The 21,705-nt window shown below is 31.9% G+C and overlaps 1 protein-coding gene across 1 annotated transcript; it reads right to left on the bottom strand.

Moving 5' to 3' along the window:
• Positions 1–7,506: 7,506 nt before the first annotated feature.
• On the bottom strand, positions 7,507–8,220 carry LOC123295617 (tyrosine recombinase XerC-like). The gene has a single exon (XM_044877033.1). The coding sequence runs from the start codon at positions 8,218–8,220 to the stop codon at positions 7,507–7,509; it is 714 nt and encodes a 237-aa protein (XP_044732968.1).
• Positions 8,221–21,705: the final 13,485 nt, after the last annotated feature.

Here is a 21,705-nt window from a genome sequence, read left to right as displayed (position 1 = left end):
GAAGTTGACTTTGAGAGAAATTTATCAATTTGAGAAATGATTTATTTACTTATTTTAAATGTAAATTATGTTAAAATTATTATGTATAAATAAAAATAATAATAAAATGTGAATGTGACATTGATGATTAATAAAAGTGAGGTTATGTAGTGATTCTATTTAATTTTAAATTTTGTAAAATATCTGTAAATAAAACATACATTACATACATAGTGTGAAGTGAACATAGAACATTCACGTTAATCGTTAGTTTTAGTTAACGTTGTAGTTATAGTTATATATATAAATAATATTTAAAATATTAACATAAATTATTTAGTATATTATGATTTTCATGTTATTATCGCGGCGTCAGATGGCGTGTCAGTAGTTTCTAGTAAAGTGAGAAACGTAATACAGACAGTATCCGTGAGGTTATATTTTATGGTAGTATAGTGTATTAGGAATCTGTGCAGTTATGTAGTCTATAACCGAACATGTGCGTTTATGAAACACATAAAGTTAAGTATGCGATTATTGTGTATTTTGAAGGTGACATACAGCGCTGGAAAAGTCTACTTCTCGAGCGGGCGTTGTAAAAAAATGATTATATATATCATCTCTATTTAAGTTATTTGCTTCCTTGCCAGCAATATAGGCTGTTTTAAAGAGCTCCTTGGTAATTTTCTTTACTAAGCGTTGCTCTTCTAATTTCTCCTTAGTAAAATGCACTCCCCCATTTACCCAAAAGTTTTGAATAGATGCAATAAATGGTACATTTTCGCATATATAATTCTTAACGCTGCTAAACCAACTCTGCTCTTCCTGTTGAATTAATTTATTATCTTCCTTCCACTGCTCTAATATATTACTGGTTATATTACATAGCTCCTCTTGATTAGTACCATCAAGTCCCTCTAATATCTTCTTCGCAATTCCTTGATCCATTTTCTTTAACATAATAAGTGGGATATTTGCCATTTCCTTAACCGCTACTATTTCACATGATAATATTTTGATTGCATTTGATACAGCTACTAATGGTATTGCCATGATCTTTAATACTGTACTTAAAGTGCTATACCTATATTCATGCGATGTTAAACTATATATATCGCTATATTTCTTATGCTCTCCTATACTAAAACTGTTTAACGTCTTTAGATTTAAGCTGATTTTATTTTCTATGTACTTGTTTGTATAATTACTATAATCTGTCATTGTTGTTATTATGTTCTCCTATAACAATAAAACTTATAATGCAAAGCGTAAGAAGCCTTAAGCCTCTACACCTATATCAATATGATGTGATAATTCTGATCCTCTGCCATCACATACTATTTCGGTAGTATATTCTTGGGTAGCATTTAATGATACTTCAGATCCAAACTCATCTTGGTTGCTAAACATATTACTAAACACTTGTAAAAACTTATTCTGAAATGTACTGAATTCTCCTATGCTACTATTCTTAAATTCACCATAAGCAATTACAGGAAGTGACTTAGATAAAGCTATAACTTGATCATTGTTAAGACTCTGTAAAAATGTTTCTACCATTTCACTTTCTTTCGGACTTAGGTTCGCAAGTGCCGTTTCGATATTAGCTACTTGCTGCTCATTTAAATTGGCTCCTAATTTTTGTGCAAATTCTTCAGATATTATTACTTTGTCAATGTTATTATCTGCAACTATCATATCATCGAGAGCAGAACTATTACTTGCTATTGCCTTTATATTTTGTTCTTGATTATAATTATGAAACAAACTATCACATAACTTCTGTAACTGATGCTCATGCTCCTTTATATACTGACGCCCCACTTCCTCTAAAGCAGCTATATTCTTTACTTTTGCATCATCTAAACTGGATGTTTCTTTAGTGATTGGCAGCTTTACCTCATAAAACTCATCTTGACCTGGTAAATCACTTCTTACCTCCGATGTAGCATTCTCTTCGCTCGCGTGCATTAATCTATCGATTAACTTACCCTTAGACATCCAGCCTATTGATCCATCATTATTTGGCGTCTCAAACAGTTTCAATACTCCATCACACACCATTACTACTGGATTAACATGCTTTAAAAACTTCCAAACTCCATTACTTGTTAAACCTTCATTTGACTTATCACTTACAGGTATTCCTTCATGAAAATTAAGTGCATCATTAAAGTTCACTGAACACACCATAGTTTTATCTAATATTTCTTTTTGCTGCTCACGGTTATTATTGCCTTTTAATATCTTTAATGCCTCATATGCCGGACGGTTAGCAGCTAACCCTCCATCTGCATAGGCATATAATGCTTCTTTTGATACAGATGTACCTGCAATAGCACTCGCATTCGTTACTGCCTTAAAATATGTAGGGGCTGCTGTAGTTGCAAGCAGCACATCCTTAAGACTTGGATCACTATGCCCGCTTGTCCCAAATAGATTGTGACTATCAAATACTTCTACTTCCCTCTCATCTGTATTTAAATTTGTCACCGGTATCATTAAGCGTGATGTTGCCTCACTTAAACGCATCCCTCCTAAATGTTCATCTAATATTTTCTCTAATGGCTTTTGACTGTATTTATGTGTAAATACTTGCTTCACTCCGCTTAATAACTCATCTGGAAATATTTGCGGGACCGCTTCCTTAAATATCTCAAGTGCTTCTTTTGCACTATATTTTGGTATACTACTGCTGATTCTTTGGGAATAGTGCCTGTTATTATTGGAAATAACTCCGTTATAGATTTACCGGTACGCTCCTCTATCTCAGCGAGCACAACTAGCTCTGCTATTCCTTTTACTCCGCCTCCTGATAAATATAATAATATCCTGTTGCTCTTCACAATATCAGTTTCTATATTTGATGTTACATTTTGTTCTTTATGGCTCATTTTCTCGCTCCTATCTTTTTTGATAATTTTAATTGATATTTATATAACGTTTTTTAAAAATTACTAGGTTCTGTTGACAAAATTTTATGTTTAAGTTATCAGAGGAGAATAAAGAAGTTGTAATAGCAAGAAGAAATGGTAGTTTCTAGTTATCAAAATCAAAAAACTACCAATATGAAGTATTACATAGAAGACCAAGCATGGGAAACGATTTTATTATTTTTTAAGAAAAAAAAAGCTATACACAACAAGAATGAGGAGAAAATAAGACAGTTTATTGAAGCAATATGGTTTATTGTCAGAACAGGTTGTCAATGGCGTCTTCTGCCTAATTATTATGGTTGTTGGTCTAGTGTTTATCGTAGATTTAAGAGATGGGTTGACAAAGGCATATGGGAAGCTTTAATGGATCATGTTAAAGTAGATGTAGATATGGAATTATAATGGACTGAAAAAATTGGACAAAAAAAAGTTAGGTTATCTTGGAAATAAGTTAGAATAAAGAAATAACTTATAGGAGATAAAATGACTAAGAAACAGATACGGAATTTCAGTGCTGAAGAGAAGACAAAGATAGTGTTAGAATTATTAAAAGAAGAAGTAACAATATCACAGTTATCGTTCAAATATGAGGTGAGTAGCAATAGTATATCACATTGGAAGAAGCAATTTTATCAAATGCAGCAATAGCATTTGAACCAGCTAAGGTAGTGAGTGAATATCAAGAACAAATTAAAGAACTTAAAGAGCAAAATGATGCGTTGGCAAAGGTTTAAGGAAAAACTACAATTGAGAGAGATTGGGCTGTGGGAAAGCTAAGAAGCTTGGATTTATCAAATAGAAAGAGTCTTGTCATATCCAAGCTAGAACAGTTACCAAAGACAAGACGATGTGAATTATTAGGGGTTAACCGTTCTTCAACATATTATAAAGTAGAAGGACTTAGTAGCTATAATTTAGATATATTAAATAGAATAGATGAGATATATACAGATAATCCAGAATTTGGTTATCGTTATATATATATCAGCAATTATTAGAAGATGGTTTTAAGATAGGTCGAGACCGAGTGCTAAAATATATGAGATTCATTGGTATTGAAGCGATATACCCTCATAAAAAGAAATCAACTACTATAAAAGATAGTGAGCATAAAATATACAGCTACCTACTTGATAAATACTGGATTACAACTGATAAAACTAAGAAAGTAGTTGTTCCTACTGCTAATGAGGTCTGGAGCGGAGATATTACATATATTCGCACTAACGGAGGCTTTGTGTATCTAGCATCCATTATAGATTGGCATAGCAAAGCCATATTAAGCTATAAACTGTCAAATAGCATGGACGGGACATTAGTAACTGATATATTGAACTGAAGTTTTGACAAAAAGATAGGAAGACTTTAATTTGTGCTATAAATGTGATCAAATAAAAAAGTGGTCATTAGTGTGTATGGTTCAAGAAATATTACAAGAGATAAAAAAATTTTCCCTATAACCAAGCGGTTATTTTAGAATTAATACTATCACCAGTAACTAACGATAGTGTTAAAGCAAGATCTGTTGTTGAGTTAACAACTAACAAATATTTTCAGCGTAGTTGGTCAAGTGTATAGAGAGCTATAGGGAATTTTCACTGTGCTCGTGATGAGTCATTAAATACAAGAGATGTACAACGTTTCAAGACTCGAGAAGTTATAGAAAATTATTTAATAAGCAAACTGATCAATGAGGGTAGAAACTTACTACAAATAGATGTAACACCTAATAGCAAAAAAGATGCAAAAAAAGCATCAGATCGTACTTATATTAGGAATAATAGTAATAGTGGAATAGTGGCCGGTTATGAGTACAGTGTAGTTTGTATGGGTATGCATCAATATAACAGTAGGTGATGCAGGTTATAGTTCACTGTCTTTCATTCACCCACTACATACTGAAGCAAATACGGTGGTAATAACTCGTCAAAGAATTAATAGGAGTATTTACACAAAATGAACAGAAGAACAAAGAATAAAAAGACGAAAAAGATTTTATGGAAATTAGTTATCATGTCATAGTTCTGGTGATTTACATATGGCAGATGAAGAAGAAACTATAGTTCAAGCTACAAAAAATGGTAATTTATCAATTAAAGTTTCGTTATTTAAGAATTACCTGATCAAGGGCAAGAAAAAATATATCATGTCTGATAAACAGCTGAACTTTATTAAGGTTGAGGTATTAGATGCAGAGGGAGCTAAGAAATATAAGAGAGATTGATGGTTATGTGCTTCTGGTCAACAAAAAGATAAAATTAGTGTTTCTGAAGGATATCAATTACTACCGTCTAATGCCGGTAGTTTGGTTTACGCTTGCAAAGCAGATTAAAAGCGTAAACGCTAAAACTCTGATATTCTAAAATCATCTTTTTTATGATATTCTTCTTGTTGCTCTATATACTTCTGTACTGCTTCTGAATTCACATTACCAACTGTAACAACAAAATACCCTCTAGCCCAAAGATGTTGACCCCAATATCGCTTACGAAGTAGTTCAAATTCCTGTAGCAATTTACGACTTCTCTTTCCTTTAATATATTGTAACACCTTAGATATTGAGATATAGCAAGAATCATTAAGGTACTGACAAAATGAAAGTATCATGTTATACTAAGCAATTATTAATAAATATATAAAGAGATATGGCACGAGCATATGCAATAGAACTAAGACTAAGAGTTATAGAAGCTGTAGAAGCAGGGATACGAATAAGTAAGGTAAGTAAATTATTTAATGTAAGTCGTGATACTATATATAAATGGAAAAAATTAAAGGATAAGCAAGGTACTTTAGAGGCAACGACTGGTTATCAGAGAGGTCATAGTCATAAGATCAAAGATTCAGAATCTTTTAAAGAATTTTTCAAAGCTAATATGAATAAAACATCAAAGGATTTAGCAAAGCAATAGGGCAATATTTCATCTGTAACTATTTTAAGGCAAATCAGAAAGCTTGGTTATAGCTATAAAAAAAACATATTATCATCCGAAAAGAGATATTGAATTAAGAAATGAATTTATTGCAAAGATAAAAACCATTACAAAAGATAAATTAGTATATCTTGATGAATCTGGAATAGAGGATAATGTTTGCAAAGAGTATGGATGGAGTATTATAGGACAAAGATGTTATGGAGCAAAGATATAACAACATAAATTGAGAATAAGTATTATAGCCGGTCTTTTCAATGGCAATCTTATTGCTCCTATGATATTTGAAGGTAATTGTAATACAGAGGTCTTTAAAACTTATATTAGGGATGTATTAATTACATAATTACAACCTGGGCAAACCGTCATTATGGATAACATTAATTTTCATAAAAATTCTAAAGTTAAGGAGTTAATCGAATCCGTTGGTTGTAGCATACTGTTTTTACCAACTTACTCGCCTGATTTGAATCCTATAGAGCATTACTGGTTTAAGATAAAAAATGAAATTAGGAAAGTTGTAGGAGATTTTAAAACATTCTATGATGCTGTTTTTAATACTATTAAATTGTCAGTACCTTAATGATTCTTGCTATACTCGGTGGAACTGATACTAATATATGAACATGATCAGGACTTATGCTGCCACTAATTATATCTATATAATTAGCTGCACATATTTCCTGAATTACTTCCCTTGCTCTACTTGCTATTTGCCCAGTTTAAACTCTATACCTGTACTTTGTACAAAACACTATATGATACTTTAAATCATACAGGCTATGAGACCCTCTCCTATATTCCATCTCTTCCTGCAGTAACCTTTTAGATAGATTATACTAAAGTGTTCGCCTAAAGGCGAGGGTGTTAACCCTATCCCACTTAACTACATAAATATTATAAGCAAAGGTTTGATATTGAGCATTTTTTTAAGTTTGGTAAGTCAAAATTATTAATGGATAAATTTCAAACAAATGATCCAGATAAAGATGAAGATTATATGTTATTTGTAATGCTAGCATACAACATATTTTATCATGCACAATCTTCAGTAAAGTTAAAGAAAGTAAGGGCATGGGATAAGAAAATCAATAGCAATGTGTTGTCTCCAAGTGAGGTTTATAGATCTATGTCACAAATTTCACTAGAGGGAATAGTAGAAAAGCCTATATTAAGAGGGATACCAGATAGGAGAAATATTAGAAATCATCATATGATTAAACCATTTGCACCAGTGATACGCAAAAGTAATAAACAAGGCAAGTTGGAAATCACAATAAAATCAAGTTTTGATGGAAGTAATAAAATTACCAAAACCTCATTTAATAAAAAATTAGAATTACCAAATGATATTGGCGAATATAAACCAGCAATATTATAAAAAATTGCTACAGTTTTTGATACACTATATATTCAAATAGAGTGAATAAATTTTGTTATTACGAAAAAAGTATCAAAAATTAGGAGAAAAATTTCTCCTCAAGAAAATGATTTTGTCAAAACCTGAGATTGAAGGAAGCATTAAATAAGTATCAAGCTCCACAGATATTTAATAGTGATCAAGGTAGTCAATATACCAGTAATGATCATATACAGATTCTTAAAGATTATAATATTCGGGGGAGTGTTACGGAACGAACGATGAGGGGCCACTTTGATTAAATAGGAAATTTCTGAATTACGTTATCATATTCTTTTTGAGCGTCACCTATAGATAATTTAGAATATATCTCTAAAGATTGCCTGGATTCATGCCCTGAATATGGCTGAATTAAAGCATCTTCTACTCCTTGCTTCTTTAGCCAAGTAAATAAAAAATGTCTTAATTTATGTGGGGAAATGGATTCTTCTATACCAGCTTCTTTTGTGTATTGCATTAGTATTTTTCTAATTCCTCTATCAGTATATGGTTTTTTCCAAGATGATTCAAACAGATATTTTGCCCCTATTTTATTCATTCCATCTATATGAAGGGCTAATATTTCCTTGAAATTATTAGGAAACGGAACTATTCTGTCTTTTTTACCTTTTCCTTCAATAATACGAATTTGACATCTATCTATATCAATATCAGTTAATTTAATTTTTAGTAATTCACTAACTCTAGCGCCAGTATATAATAAGGTCTTAATAATTACTACATGCTTCATGTTTCGTGATTGCCAAACAACGGAATAATATTTATGCATTTCTTGTTCAGTTGGGACGTAAGGTAGTTTCTTATCACGATGGGTTACTTCTATTTTTAATTCATTACGCAAATGACGAAATAATTCTCTTAAATAATCATAGTCAGGGTATTCTTGCTTTAAAGATTTAGCAATTTGTTTAGCTTTCAATCTGACAGGGGTGCGAATAACTGTTTCTGTCATGCAGCTACCCGATAATTATTTTGTCCAATAATAATTCGCTTTTCTAAATCAAGTGGGAATAAGCCATAAGGATTAATATGGCTGTGGATTAATGGTGTTAAGGCTCTTTTATCTTCTTTAGTTAATTTATTTTGCCATAGTGGCTCTGATAACACTTCCTGAATCATCAAGGTATTGATATACACCATAGATACTTGTAATAAATGTAAACAAACTATAGCTAATTCTTGATCTTCTTTGTTATTTGTAGATATTTCACCTAATTTACCATAGAAGATAAAACCCATTATACTATTTAAATTCTCTCCTACATTTAAGGCTTCATGAATTTCAATTCGTAATTCTTCAGACATTAAATAACGGCAGAGGAATATAGTACTGCATTCCCTATTTCTGTTAAGGCTTTATACACTGGGTGATTGTTATTATTTCTGCTTAGAATTTTGAACATTATTTCTGGTTCAACAGTACCGATTTTTAGAGCAGCAACGTACCTTACTACTTCATTATAGTATTTTTTTGTTAATTCCCAGTTTATTGCAGATTTTAAAATAGGAGTTAAATTATTATAATTTCCTCGATCTTTTTGATGCGAGTAAAAAAGCTTCTGTTTCTTAATGTTTTTTAATCGTGCTAACAAATCCAAATCTAATAAATAACTAAAACCAAAACCTATTGTACTTTGCCCATGAGTATCAACATAAGTTTTTTGTAAATCCATTTTACAACAATAATCAAGCACTCCTTTAATCATACTTGCTACTTCTGAGGAAGAACATGTTTTTAATTGAGAATAAATACAGGTAGCATTTTTATCAACATGCCAGTAAATCATCACTCCACGTCCTTTATAGCGGTTATGCCACTCTGTCATTAGATTCTGATCCCAGCTACTAACTTTAGTTGAATCACAAGCACATCCTGTAGTAGCAGTACCCCAAATACGAGGATCTCTAATGTTTATGATAGCATTGACTACTTCTGTTATTGCGACTCTGACATTAGCAGTATTGAGAAAACGGCGTTTAATATATCTTAAATCTGTATAACTTATATCATCATTTGCAGCACTAATACGTTTTAATCCAGTATTACTGCCAATAGCATATAAGGCAAGTAATAGACGTTTTAGAAACTTTTGCTCGTTTACATTTTCTCGGCTTGCAACTGTATGAAAATGTTTGGTAAAACCAACGCGTAAATCAGTTTCTTTTAATATATCTATGAAATTTACTGTTGACCAATTTTTATTGATTATTTGTTGTATTGTTAATAGATTGGGTGGTAAAAGTTGAGCTGTATAAGGGGTTAGTTTAATCTGACCACTTTTATCTTTCTTATTGCAAACAATCTTTACTTTTTTATTATGAATAATACTATTGTTAAATTGCTGTACACTTTCAGTTAGATTATCCTGTAATTTTTGAACAAACGCATTACTATCAATTGGCAATCCTAACTTTTGATAATAATATTCTCTATTACTATCAAAATCTTTAGGCAAATCTTCTTCTGGGTTACGGTAGTGATAAGCGCCTGTAACCCATATTTGTTTACTAGATAATAATAAACTGTGTTTACTAGATGATAATAAACTGTGTAATTCTTCTACCACTTCATAATTAATGCGATTTACTTTTGTTACATATTGTCCACTATTATTCTCTACTTCTTCTACTACTAGAACCTGCCATTTAATCGGTATTAAATCTATAGCTGGTACAAGCTTAGAGTCAGGATAATATTTATATTTAATATTCTTGTTAGTTTTAATAAATTCAATAGCTGACAATACTGCTTCATAGTCATGGTTATTAGTTTGAAAAGTAAATACTTCCAATAATGTTAATAATACTCGGCGATGAGCATAGGAATATAAAGAATGCATCTTTCTTTGCCCTTGCTGTTGATACCATCTACCCTTATTGCAAATGAGCTCTTTTGCTAGGGTCTGTAATGTTTCCTTACTAATTTTTGGATAAATAGTATCGTCAATTACTCCCTTGGAGTGTTCTACAGAAGTATTAGCAAGAGTATATAGAATATCAAATTTACCGTTTACGCATTTAACCTCAGATAATATATCTTTATTAACCGACATTTCAGCTGATGTTCTAATCTTATGAATTAATTGAATTAGACTACTAACTAAATTGTCAGTAATTAACTGCTCACGAAAATGACAAAACATTGCCATCATAGCATAACGAATTACAGGTGGATGTTCTATAATATTACTTGGCAACTCAGCACAAATCCTAAGATAATATTTTTGTTTAAGTTTTCTTGTTATTAAATTTAGTCTATCTGATAAATTTAACATCCTTAAACGTTTTAGTTTATCTATCGCATAAGTAATATTTTTTAACTTTGCACCAGCAATATCTTTTTTTAATTCGTGCAATTTAATTTGCTCTAATCCTTTACTAATTTCAAAATTAGTTGGTTCCTCATCCTCTACTAAAGCAGTATCGTTAACATTTAATAAAAGGTCTATTGATTTTATGGTTTCCGTAGATAATTCTTGAAAAATATCCTGCCAAAATTGTTGTTCAAATTTATGACATGCCGTTGCAATATAACGCTCTAATTGTAAAGGTTTATGCGACTCTAAATGATTCTGACGATAAAATTTACTAGCATGTTCACTAATTTGCGCTAATGTAGGTGCTTGTGGTAATATATGTTCTATTAGCCAAACGATTAATTTTCTACTATCAGCAATGGTAGGTTTATTATAACCTAATAGCAACCTAATCTCTTGCCTAAATCTTTTAATTGTTCGACTACTCCAATCATAATTACTAAAATTCATAATACTACTATTTAAATTTAGCTGCAGTGCAATATGGTTAATCATAGTTTGATCAATAATATCGTTAGAAGTAGGATATCTTCCCTCTAATTGAAAAAATTTTAACATTACAGCAAAAACTAATTTGTTTTCTTTAGTATGATGGCGAGTGACTAAAGCTATTTCTTCACTATCTAAAGTAAAGATAGTATCGTTATTAAACATTATTTATAATTTAGTTAATATGAGATAATGATTCTATTTATATTTAATGGTAAAATCTTTTCTAATAAAACTTCATGTTCCCAACCATCGCCAAAATCATATTCGTAAATTGCTTTATCTTTAGGCACTAAGAAATATTTTGCTATTTTTGCTTTATGTTCATCAATAACATCATGAAACCCTTCATCATTTGGTGTGCTAATGAAAACTTTTTCGCAAGTTTTAGGATCAATAATATCAAACTGGTGAAGGTGATAATCTTCCCATCCCATAGCATCTTGAATAGCAACGTGCAAGTCCCAAAAATTATAATCCCATGGTACTTGAATACGTCGCCAAATCTTAGGAGTGATATACTTTAATGTGATTTTAAACTGGTAAATATTGACTGCTTTTGTTGGTCGGGTAGAAACCATAACATTTACTCCATATTTTAAATTGAAATTAGTTTCAATGCTATGGGTACCCCCACAGAACCGTGCTTGCGATTTTCCCGCACACGGCTCTTCAATAAAACATTTACTATCAGGACTAGAATTAATACATCTTTGCTCTTTTAGCTATTTGATTGGGTTTAACCTGCATCACTATAATAACCTCAGCGTGTTATCTTGAACGGTACTCAACCAAACGTTCCATTGCTGACCGCTTCCCCATGTACATAGCTATCCTATGCTCCGAGTACTATCAGTCAGTCCGACTTCTTCTGTATCATTTGTCAGTTCTTGCCTGTTTTGACTTGTTCCAACATACTCTTGCAAGAACACAGAAGATCTCCCAAGTTTACATAAACTCCATCTCATACCATGCCACGGACTTCGACCCCGATAGAGTGAGTGGTGACCTACCATTGCATCACCCTTCATGCTGCCTTCCGCACTATGGAGAACGTCGACCTCTATGATCTTGTATATTTCGGGGCTCAACACCTTCACTTGCGTTGTAGCCTAATATGTCGCTTCTATTGGCTTCATCACATTTGTCACCTCCTGCAATGCAATAGTTGCTTCTATGCTGTTGGTTAAACTTTGCATAGATCGGATTCTCACCGACTGATTTTTATGCACTTTCCTTGGCGTACCCATAGATGATACTGCTAAATTATAAAAAATTAAAGTTCCTAGACCCATTGATGTAGGTACTTAATGGCATAATATATAGTTTTAAAATTTATACAACACAAATAGTTACATTGTATTACAATAGATCATCTTTTCTTATATTTAATATATTTCTATCATAAAAGAATACTCGGAACTATAAAAATAGTCAAAATTTTTTTACCGTTATAATAAAATGGCCCCTCATCGCTCGTTCCGTAACACTCCCCCTATCTGCTGCATTTGTTGTTGATAATGTTCACTATATTCTATAAAACCTGGGCATAGACGTTTGTGTTTGGCATAATGAGACGGATTAGTAGTAAATATACCCTTGCCCTCTGTTCTAACATGTCTTGCTATTAAATCATTTTGTATAGAAAATATTTGAACGAGTTTTGGGGACAATTGTACCATTACATCACTGTATATATATTTTTCTGGTACAGAGTAATAATTATTATCTATGGTAATATGACAATCTTTTGCTACTTTTCGATTATGCCAAGATGACAAATCAAAAGTTTCTAATGGTAAAGGAATCAAACTACTTCTTTCCTCTTGCTCAAACAGTTCTCTAGGTATTCTCTTAGTAGTGTACTTCTTTAACATGAAGAGTTGGTAAAGTGATTAGGACCAATGGTTTGAAAATTGTCATTTACCAATGAAGAAATTCTATTTCTATATTTTTCAATATTTTCAAAAAATGCTCTTATAGATTCAGTAAATGCCTCAAAATTTGAATAAAATTTATTGTTACTGACAACAGAATACATAAATTTCCACAGTCGTTCAATTGGATTAAGATTAGGACTATATGGTGGCAAAAATAATAGTTCTATTTTACTGTTTTGTAGATATTCTTTTTCCCTTTTTGACCTATGATATCCTGCATTATCACATATCAAGTAAATTTTGCTTTTCTCTTGGTTATTTTCTTCCAATTTCTTTAAAAATTCAATGATGTAATCACCATTAACTTTAGGATTATCAGTTGTTACTAAATTTAGATTTTTTATATCAATTGCACCTATAATATGCTTACGTTTCCATCCACTAAAGCTTGGTAACGTTTTAACTGTATTCTTCCTAATCCAACCAAATCTAGCTCTAGTCTGATATTGAGGATGAACACTATCCATAAAGTAAATAGACTCATCCTTAGCTAAATTATTCTTTAATAAACTATATTGCAGCTTAAATTCCTCCTGCTTGGCTAAATCTATTTTCCCAGGAATTAACTTAGGTTTTTTATAACTAAAACCTAATCTGTGTAACAGCTTGATTACCCCAGCTAATGTGTAGATTACTCCATATTGACGTTCTATGTACAAACCTATATCTCTAGCATAAACATAATTATTATCTTCTAAATGAACTATTAACTCTGCTTCCTGAACTACAGTAAGCTTGCTGTAACTACCACCATTTTCAGGCTTAAGCTTCTTATCTTTATGATAATCTATTAAATGTTTTCTTATCCCCTCATCACTCAGTAATAACACTGTTGATATCTCAGCAATACTATAGCCATTATCATACATAAGAACAGCTTTGATCCGGTCTCTAATCCTACCATCTCTCTCCTGCTTATGATGGGCTTTTAATTCTTGTCTTTCTATTACTTCTAGTTTTTTATATTCCATAGTTACTTGATTAGCATATTATCTTACTCTAAGCAATTATTCATTTACTAGAGGTATACCATGTATTCGGCTATTGGCCTTATTTAACCAATTTGCAAGACCATTTGTTAATTCTTCATATCTATCAAATTTACGACCAGCAAAAAATTATTTTTAACGTATTTTATTCCCGACTCAACTTTGCCTTTTTCTTGAGGTTGATACACTCGACAAGGAGAAAGTAAAATACCATAATGATCGGCTAAGCACTTATATTCCTTCTGATATACTGGCTCATAAAAATTGGCATCTACCACTCCAGCTTTAAGATTATCAAGTTTTATTACTTTTGGACTACCAGCAAAATAATTAAATGCATTGATATGACATTGTATCCATGTTTGACAACTTTGATCAAACACTACTTCATAATAATCAAGGCGACTATAGCTTAAACGCATATTAAATACATATGCTTTAACTCTACGCCCCTTAGAATTATACTGTAAGCCTATGTCACCAAAATCTACTTGTGCTTCCTCTCCTGCTACAGTATGAAAACGAATGCAACTGTTATCCTTAATTTTATATTTTTTGATATAACGGGTCAAAGAATTATAACTGCTTGTATAACCTTGATTTTTTAACTCCTCAAAAATTCTTATGTAACTTAGATTTTTTTCTAATAACTCAATTATTTTTTCGTGCAATAAATCCAAAACTGAAGATCGTTCATAGATTGCGGGGGATTCTGTACCAGCCTCTACATAGCGGTTTATTATTTTCCGTACTGTTTTGCGGTCTGTTCTTGTTAGTTTCGCAATATTCCTTTGACTATTGCCTTGTTTATAAAGGGTGATAATTGTTGTATACATATTTATTCTTATCATTGTATCACTAGATATTTACTTGCTTAATTATCTAGTAAATATTGCACATTAACCTTATTAGGTCACACCAACTTCTCTGGTCCCTTTTTCGTGCAATTTACTGGTCCCTTTTATTTTAGCAATGACACTATACTATGCATCCATGACTATGGCATCAGGATTGATACCTCTTTCTTTAGCTAAAGTAAGCATATCACAAAAATGCTCGTTCTTTGTTTTGCCATCAGTTTCTTTATCAAATATTCTATAATCTACAGGAGTAGATTGATCAATTTGAGTATTGTAATGCAGTAAGTTTACCATTCCTATACCAGGTATAACATCATGTACAGCCCCAGAATATTTATACTTTACAAGCTCGATCCTCTTACTGTATTGCTTTGACAATAAGGTGTCATCTCCTACTAATAAACAAGGATCTTCTAGATCAATATATTTTGACACTTTGCTATAGATTTCGCTAGGGCGAAAATCCTTACTCTTTAACCATCGACTTGCACTATCGTGCGATAGAGCTACTGGACTTACTTCAGATAATGCTTTGCCAGTATATCTTACACTACTTGCTTGTAAAAATGATTTATGTAGTTAAGTGGGATAGGGTTAACACCCTCGCCTTTAGGCGAACATTTTAGTATAATCTATCTAATGGGAGCGTTGAGAGATAAGAAATTAAGTAGAGAATTATAGGAAAGATATTTTTTAGAAGCAATTGAGTTTAAATTAAAGATAAATTTTGGTCAGTATATAAAAAATTAGTAGAAATTAGAGTAGATTTTGTTCCTATCTACAGGAGTTATCGAATATTATATTAGCTAGCCGTTAAAACGGTTAATCGTTTCAAATTAAAACATATAGCATTCATAAATTCAGAGAATTGATTTTGTGCAATACCAATATATCTGACACGTTTATTATCTTGTGAGAATACTCTTTCAAAAGGTGCTCTAATTTTCGTATAATATTTATCAAGATCAAAATTATAATCTTTCATGTTATTTTTCTTTACAGCACAAAGATACACTCCTTTCCTAGTTGCTGCATCTTTGGCAGGCTTTGTACAATATGCTTTATCTACATATGTAGCACCGGAGCGTGGCATAACATGTTTAAAACCTTTGCTATCAGTAACATTTGCAGGGGTAACTGCAACCTTATTAATCATCCCTGATTGGATATCAATGCTTACATGTTTTTTATAACCATACCAAAACTTACTACCTCCTTTACAACCAATTTTAGCTTGTTTATCATTCGCAACTTTAGCCAAAGTCTCATTATTTAGCCTGTCATATTTTTGTTTCCTCAATTCATCACGTTCTTCCCAAAGGCTAGCTTTTGAGATTAAATGAGAAGCATCTACAAATGTAAATACTTCACTCATATAACCTTGGAATCGTAATTGCTCTCTGAGTTTTGCAAATATTTTAGATAGTAAGTTAGTGCCTATTTTTTTACGTATTTTACTAAACACACTATAATCTGGCGTCTTCTCTGTAAGAGCAAAATCACAAAACCATTTACCAGCATTACTATCAGCTAAATAACGTTCTAATTCCAGGTCAGATAAGTCTTACATCAATTGTAAAAGTAAACATTTAAATAACCGCAATATCCCGTAACCTTTATAATTAGACTCAGATTTTATCGCTAATAACTCTCTTTCAACTGTTTTAAACTTAAATAAACTTTTAAATTTACGATATTGATGATCGGGGCTAACTAATTCATCTAAACTGACCATTGTTATTTGATGCTCTGACATTCCTTACTTATTTACTTTTTATCTCATTATAACCTTTTATTCGTCATATCTCAACAACCCCCTAATAGGTTACTAGAGGAAGAGATGGAATATAGGAGAGGGTCTCATAGCCTGTATGATTTAAAGTATCATATAGTGTTTTGTACAAAGTACAGGTATAGAGTTTTAACTGGGCAAATAGCAAGTAGAGCAAGGGAAGTAATTCAGGAAATATGTGCAGCTAATTACATAGATATAATTAGTGGCAGCATAAGTCCTGATCATGTTCATATATTAGTATCAGTTCCACCGAGTATCTCAATATCTAAGGTGTTACAATATATTAAAGGAAAGAGTAGTCGTAAATTGCTACAGGAATTTGAACTACTTCGTAAGCGATATTGGGGTCAACATCTTTGGGTTAGAGGGTATTTTGTTGTTACAGTTGGTAATGTGAATTCAGAAGCAGTACAGAAGTATATAGAGCAACAAGAAGAATATCATAAAAAAGATGATTTTAGAATATCAGAGTTTTAGCGTTTACGCTTTTAATCTGCTTTGCAAGCGTAAACCAAACTACCGGCTTTAGACGGTAGTAATTGATATAAATCTTTGCTACATTTTGATCTTGTCATTTTTATCTAAAACTATTCTTCTCTAGATTAGCATATTCTTTGCTAAGTGCGAAACTCCTGATAGAGTAAGTGTTATGGTTTCTACCCGACTAATAGAATATCCAGCATATGGTCAGTTAAGAGTATCAAATGAACTTAAGAAGAGCGGTATACTTGTATCACCTGGAGGGGTAAGATCAATTTGGCTACGTAATGATTTAAACAATATCAGTAAAAGGCTTAAAGCATTAGAAGCAAAGATGGCTCAGGATGGTATTGTTCTTACTGAAGCTCAGCTACAAGTGCTAGAGAAGCGTCGTCATGAGAAAGAAGCCCATGGCGAGATTGAGACACAGCATCCAGGTTATCTAGGATGCCAGGATACGTACTATGTAGGTAATTTCAAAGGTATAGGTAAGGTTTATTCTCAGGTATTTATTGATAGCTACAGCAGAGTAGCTGATGCTAAATTATATACTGATAAAACAGCTTTAACTGCTGCTGATGTGCTTAATGACCGAGTGTTACCATGGTATGAGATTCAAGGGATACCAATACTTCGTATTCTTACAGATCTTGGGGCAGAATATAAGGGCAATATAGAGCATCAAGCTTTTGAATTATTTCTAAGTATCGAAGGTATAGAACATACTATTACTAAAGCATATTCTCCTCAAACAAACGGTATGTGTGAGCATTTTAATAAAACCATGAAACAAGAATTCTTTGATACAGCTATGCGGAAAAAGATTTATACAGATCTTGATGATTTACAATTAGATCTTGATATTTGGTTAGAGCATTTCAATAATGAAAGACCTCATTCTGGTAAATATTGATATGGTAAAACTCCTATGCAAACTTTTAAGGATAGTAAAAAATTAGCTATTGAAAAGAATAATGGAGTCTTTCCAATTAACTGTGTAAATTTTTTCAAAGCCCTAGATTCTTCCTTCAAATTTAATTAAAAAATGAGCCATAGCCGCGTTCCAATTTGGGACAGGCATAGACCATTTTCTAGTCATATAATCAATTGCCAAATATAAGCTTTAAAAACAGCATTATCATTTGGGAAAACTCTCTTATTTTTAGTCACCTTACGTAACTGACTATTAACAGATTCCACAGCATTAGTTGTATAAATTATTTTCCTTATTTCTTCAGGATAGCCTAAGAAAATTATTAAATTATCCCAATTGGCATACCAGGACTTAGCAATTTGAGGATATTGTTTATTCCATTTTGCTTCAAGGCTTTCCAAAGCAAGATGTGCTTCTTCTTCAGTACTAGCAGTATTAATAGGTTTTAAATCACCTGCAAGTTCTTTACGGTCCTTATAAGATACATATCTTAAACTATTTCTGATTTGATGTACAATACATAATTGATGCTCAGTCTTTGGAAAAGATGCTCCTATAGCTTCAGACATACCAGTCAAGTTATCGCTGCAGGCAATTAACATATCTTGCATACCCCTGTTTTTCATCTCAGTAAAATTACTAAGCCAAAATTTAGCACCTTCATTTTCACTGATCCATAATCCTAAAATATCTTTCTGTCCATGTAAATCAATATCTAATGCAACATATACAGATTTATTGATAATACGTTTATCCTGACGTACTTTTACTATTAAACAATCAAAAAACACTATAGCATATACTGAGTCCAGTGGACGACTCTACCATAGCATAACATCCTCAATTATATCATCAGTAATTTGACTAATTAAGCTCTCACTAATATCAGCTCCATACAATTCTTGCAGTTGAATCTTTATATCTGATAAGCTCATGCCTTTAGCGTATAATGATAGCACTTTGTCATCAAATCCATCAAACCTTCTTTGACGCTTTGCTATTAATGCTGGTTCAAAACTACTATTCCTATCCCTTGGTACTTCAATCTCAACAGCACCATTCTTTGTCATGAGGTTCTTTACATTATAACCATTACGCGAATTCTCAATATCACTCTGACTATATTTGCTATATCCTAAATGATTATTCATCTCTGACTGCAATGCCTTCTCTACAAGACGCTTAGTTAACTGTTTTAATAAACCATCTTCTTTAAATAAAGTTGATATATCTGTATCATTATTGATCAATAAATCTATGGCTTGATTCATTACTTCATTTTGTTTTTGAGTCAGATTAATTTCTCCTTAAGTTATAATGTTCTTTATATAACCTTTGAGAAATTTACACACTTATTTGCACAGAGCCGAATAATGAAATCTTGTATCTTGATTATATATCTGACAGTCAAAATTTAACTGACAATTAGGTCCAAAATTTATAGTCTCTGTAAGATCAAATCTTGACTTCTACAAATAAACCTCTTTGCTTAGTTAGCATCTTTGCTTGATCACTTAATATTTTTTCTTGCATGATGATTATTTCTTTACTTATAAATATTATTGTTAATATTTCTTTGGTTATTGTCTCTTAGATTCTGGTTATTAAATCTTCTTAAAAGATTCTACGTTGGTATGATGAAGGTATATGCTTACCAAGCAAAACTCTTGCTCCAAGCCATCGCCAGTACAAATTCTTTTGAATATTGCCAGACATATATTCCTTCATCAAAAAACTACCAAATACTGCACCAACAACGCTTGCAGCTACACGAAAAAGTAAGTTCTTTAATGCCCAAACAGCAATACCTGTCGTACAACTATAATGACCCCAATTGATATATTGAAAAATCGTGTCTCTTTGTTTAAACATTCATTGAATCTTATTTTAGTCATAGCTTACTTACTCTTGGTTTTTATATACCCGCTCATGGCCTTTATGACTTCTATTACGCCGTATCCGCCTAAAAACCCAATACCAGCTACCTTTGATCGCTCTCTTAAATCTCCTTGCGTACCAGGTGCTAAACCTCCTCCTGCTGCTATACCGATGATCACTGAAACCCAATCTTTAAATGCTGTAGCTATGGGCGTGATGATGCTATCACCAATCTGCTTACTTTAAATCCCATGCTGCGTTCGCATCTACGGCTATTAATAATGCAGCACCTATTATTGCGGCATATTTTAGTTTGTTAGATTGGTTTTTAATTAAATTCATTACCTGTTTAGTCCTCATATTAATTTTACTCCTGTTGTTTTGATTGATTATTTTTTGATGTTAAATGATTTTAATTACACAAAATACGTAACAAGTTGGATATAGCTATCTATTAACACATTACTAGTTGAATACAGTGGTGCTAAATAACTACTATTTGCTCCTTTTTGTGCTTTTTTTATGTTTTTTGTTGCTTTTTGGGAATTTTTGTCTTGAAAAGACTTGATATTTATGAAATCTCGTAATAACATAAGAATACCTTTGAATAGGTTAGTTAGTTAAAAAGCCGTTTACGGTTGTTTAATTAATCTTAAAAGTTCATCTCAGTAAGTAATCAAGTTTGCCGACTGTATACTTACTGAGAGTAGAAATCCTTTCTCAAATCTTTCAAGAAATTCCACACAATTTTTTTAGTGCTAATTAAAGCTTTCATCTTGCTTGTCAAGTAGAATTAACACTAAATATTTAATTTTTAATTTGCTTTATGTCTTTAGGTCAAAAAATACAAGAATTTTTGATACAACAAATAGAAGATATGCAAATTAAGAAAAAAGACTTTATCATGAAATGTGGTCTTACTGGACCCATTTTTAATAAAATGATAAAGGGTCGGTTATCTAACCCTAAACTTACTACCATCATTAAGATTGCTGATATTTGTAACACTTCGTTAGATGAAGTACTTGGGCGTGATACAAAATACTATATTAATCACCCTAAGAACTTTTGTTCAACAGACGTTAATCTTATTACTCAGAACTTACTATCTGTAGTAAATAAGACTATGAACGATCTTAAACTAAGTCCATTGCAATTATCAAACAGAGCATTGGTCAGCGCGAATACTATTACAAAGTTATTAGATCCAAATACTCGGTCTATACCAGGTGCTGCTACTACCCTTGCCCTTGCAAAATTTCTTGATGCTTCTATAGATGATATGATCGGCAGAAGACCTCCGTCACGTACTCAAGAACAAAAACAGGATATTCCAAAACAACTATCCTCACTTTCTAAGTAAGACCTTGAGAAGCTTTCTGACATCAAACATTCTGTTAAATCTTCCGCTACTCAAAATCAAAACATTAAGAAAACTACCTCTACCAAATCTTTAAGTAGTCAAAAAGGCGAAGGTAGAAGTCGTTGAGCATCTGCTCGTAATTGTTAGATAATAACACAGCAGCAACAGCTACTACCTTCTTGACCCGCCATATCTTTTTGTATATTTGCATTCTCTTCTATTATAGGCTCTACATAAAAAGATCATTTTTTCATTACTGTACCTTGATTCGGTATTGAATCATAATATGAATGCCCTTACTCTGATTTTACTAGATTATCAAAATCTTTCCCACGTGCCATAATTTCTTCCCACGTAACGTCTCTATTATAAACCTCTTCTTTATGAAATTT

The sequence above is a fragment of the Chrysoperla carnea genome, chromosome 1 (assembly GCF_905475395.1).
Source record: "Chrysoperla carnea chromosome 1, inChrCarn1.1, whole genome shotgun sequence".
NCBI lineage: Eukaryota > Metazoa > Arthropoda > Insecta > Neuroptera > Chrysopidae > Chrysoperla > Chrysoperla carnea.
Note: the sequence above shows the minus strand (reverse complement) of the source record. Positions and strands in the feature narration are given on the sequence as shown.

Bases quoted from the DNA above. Each gene is read 5' to 3' on its own strand.
- LOC123295617 (XM_044877033.1), bottom strand. From the start codon at position 8,220: ATGACAGAAACAGTTATTCGCACCCCTGTCAGATTGAAAGCTAAACAA.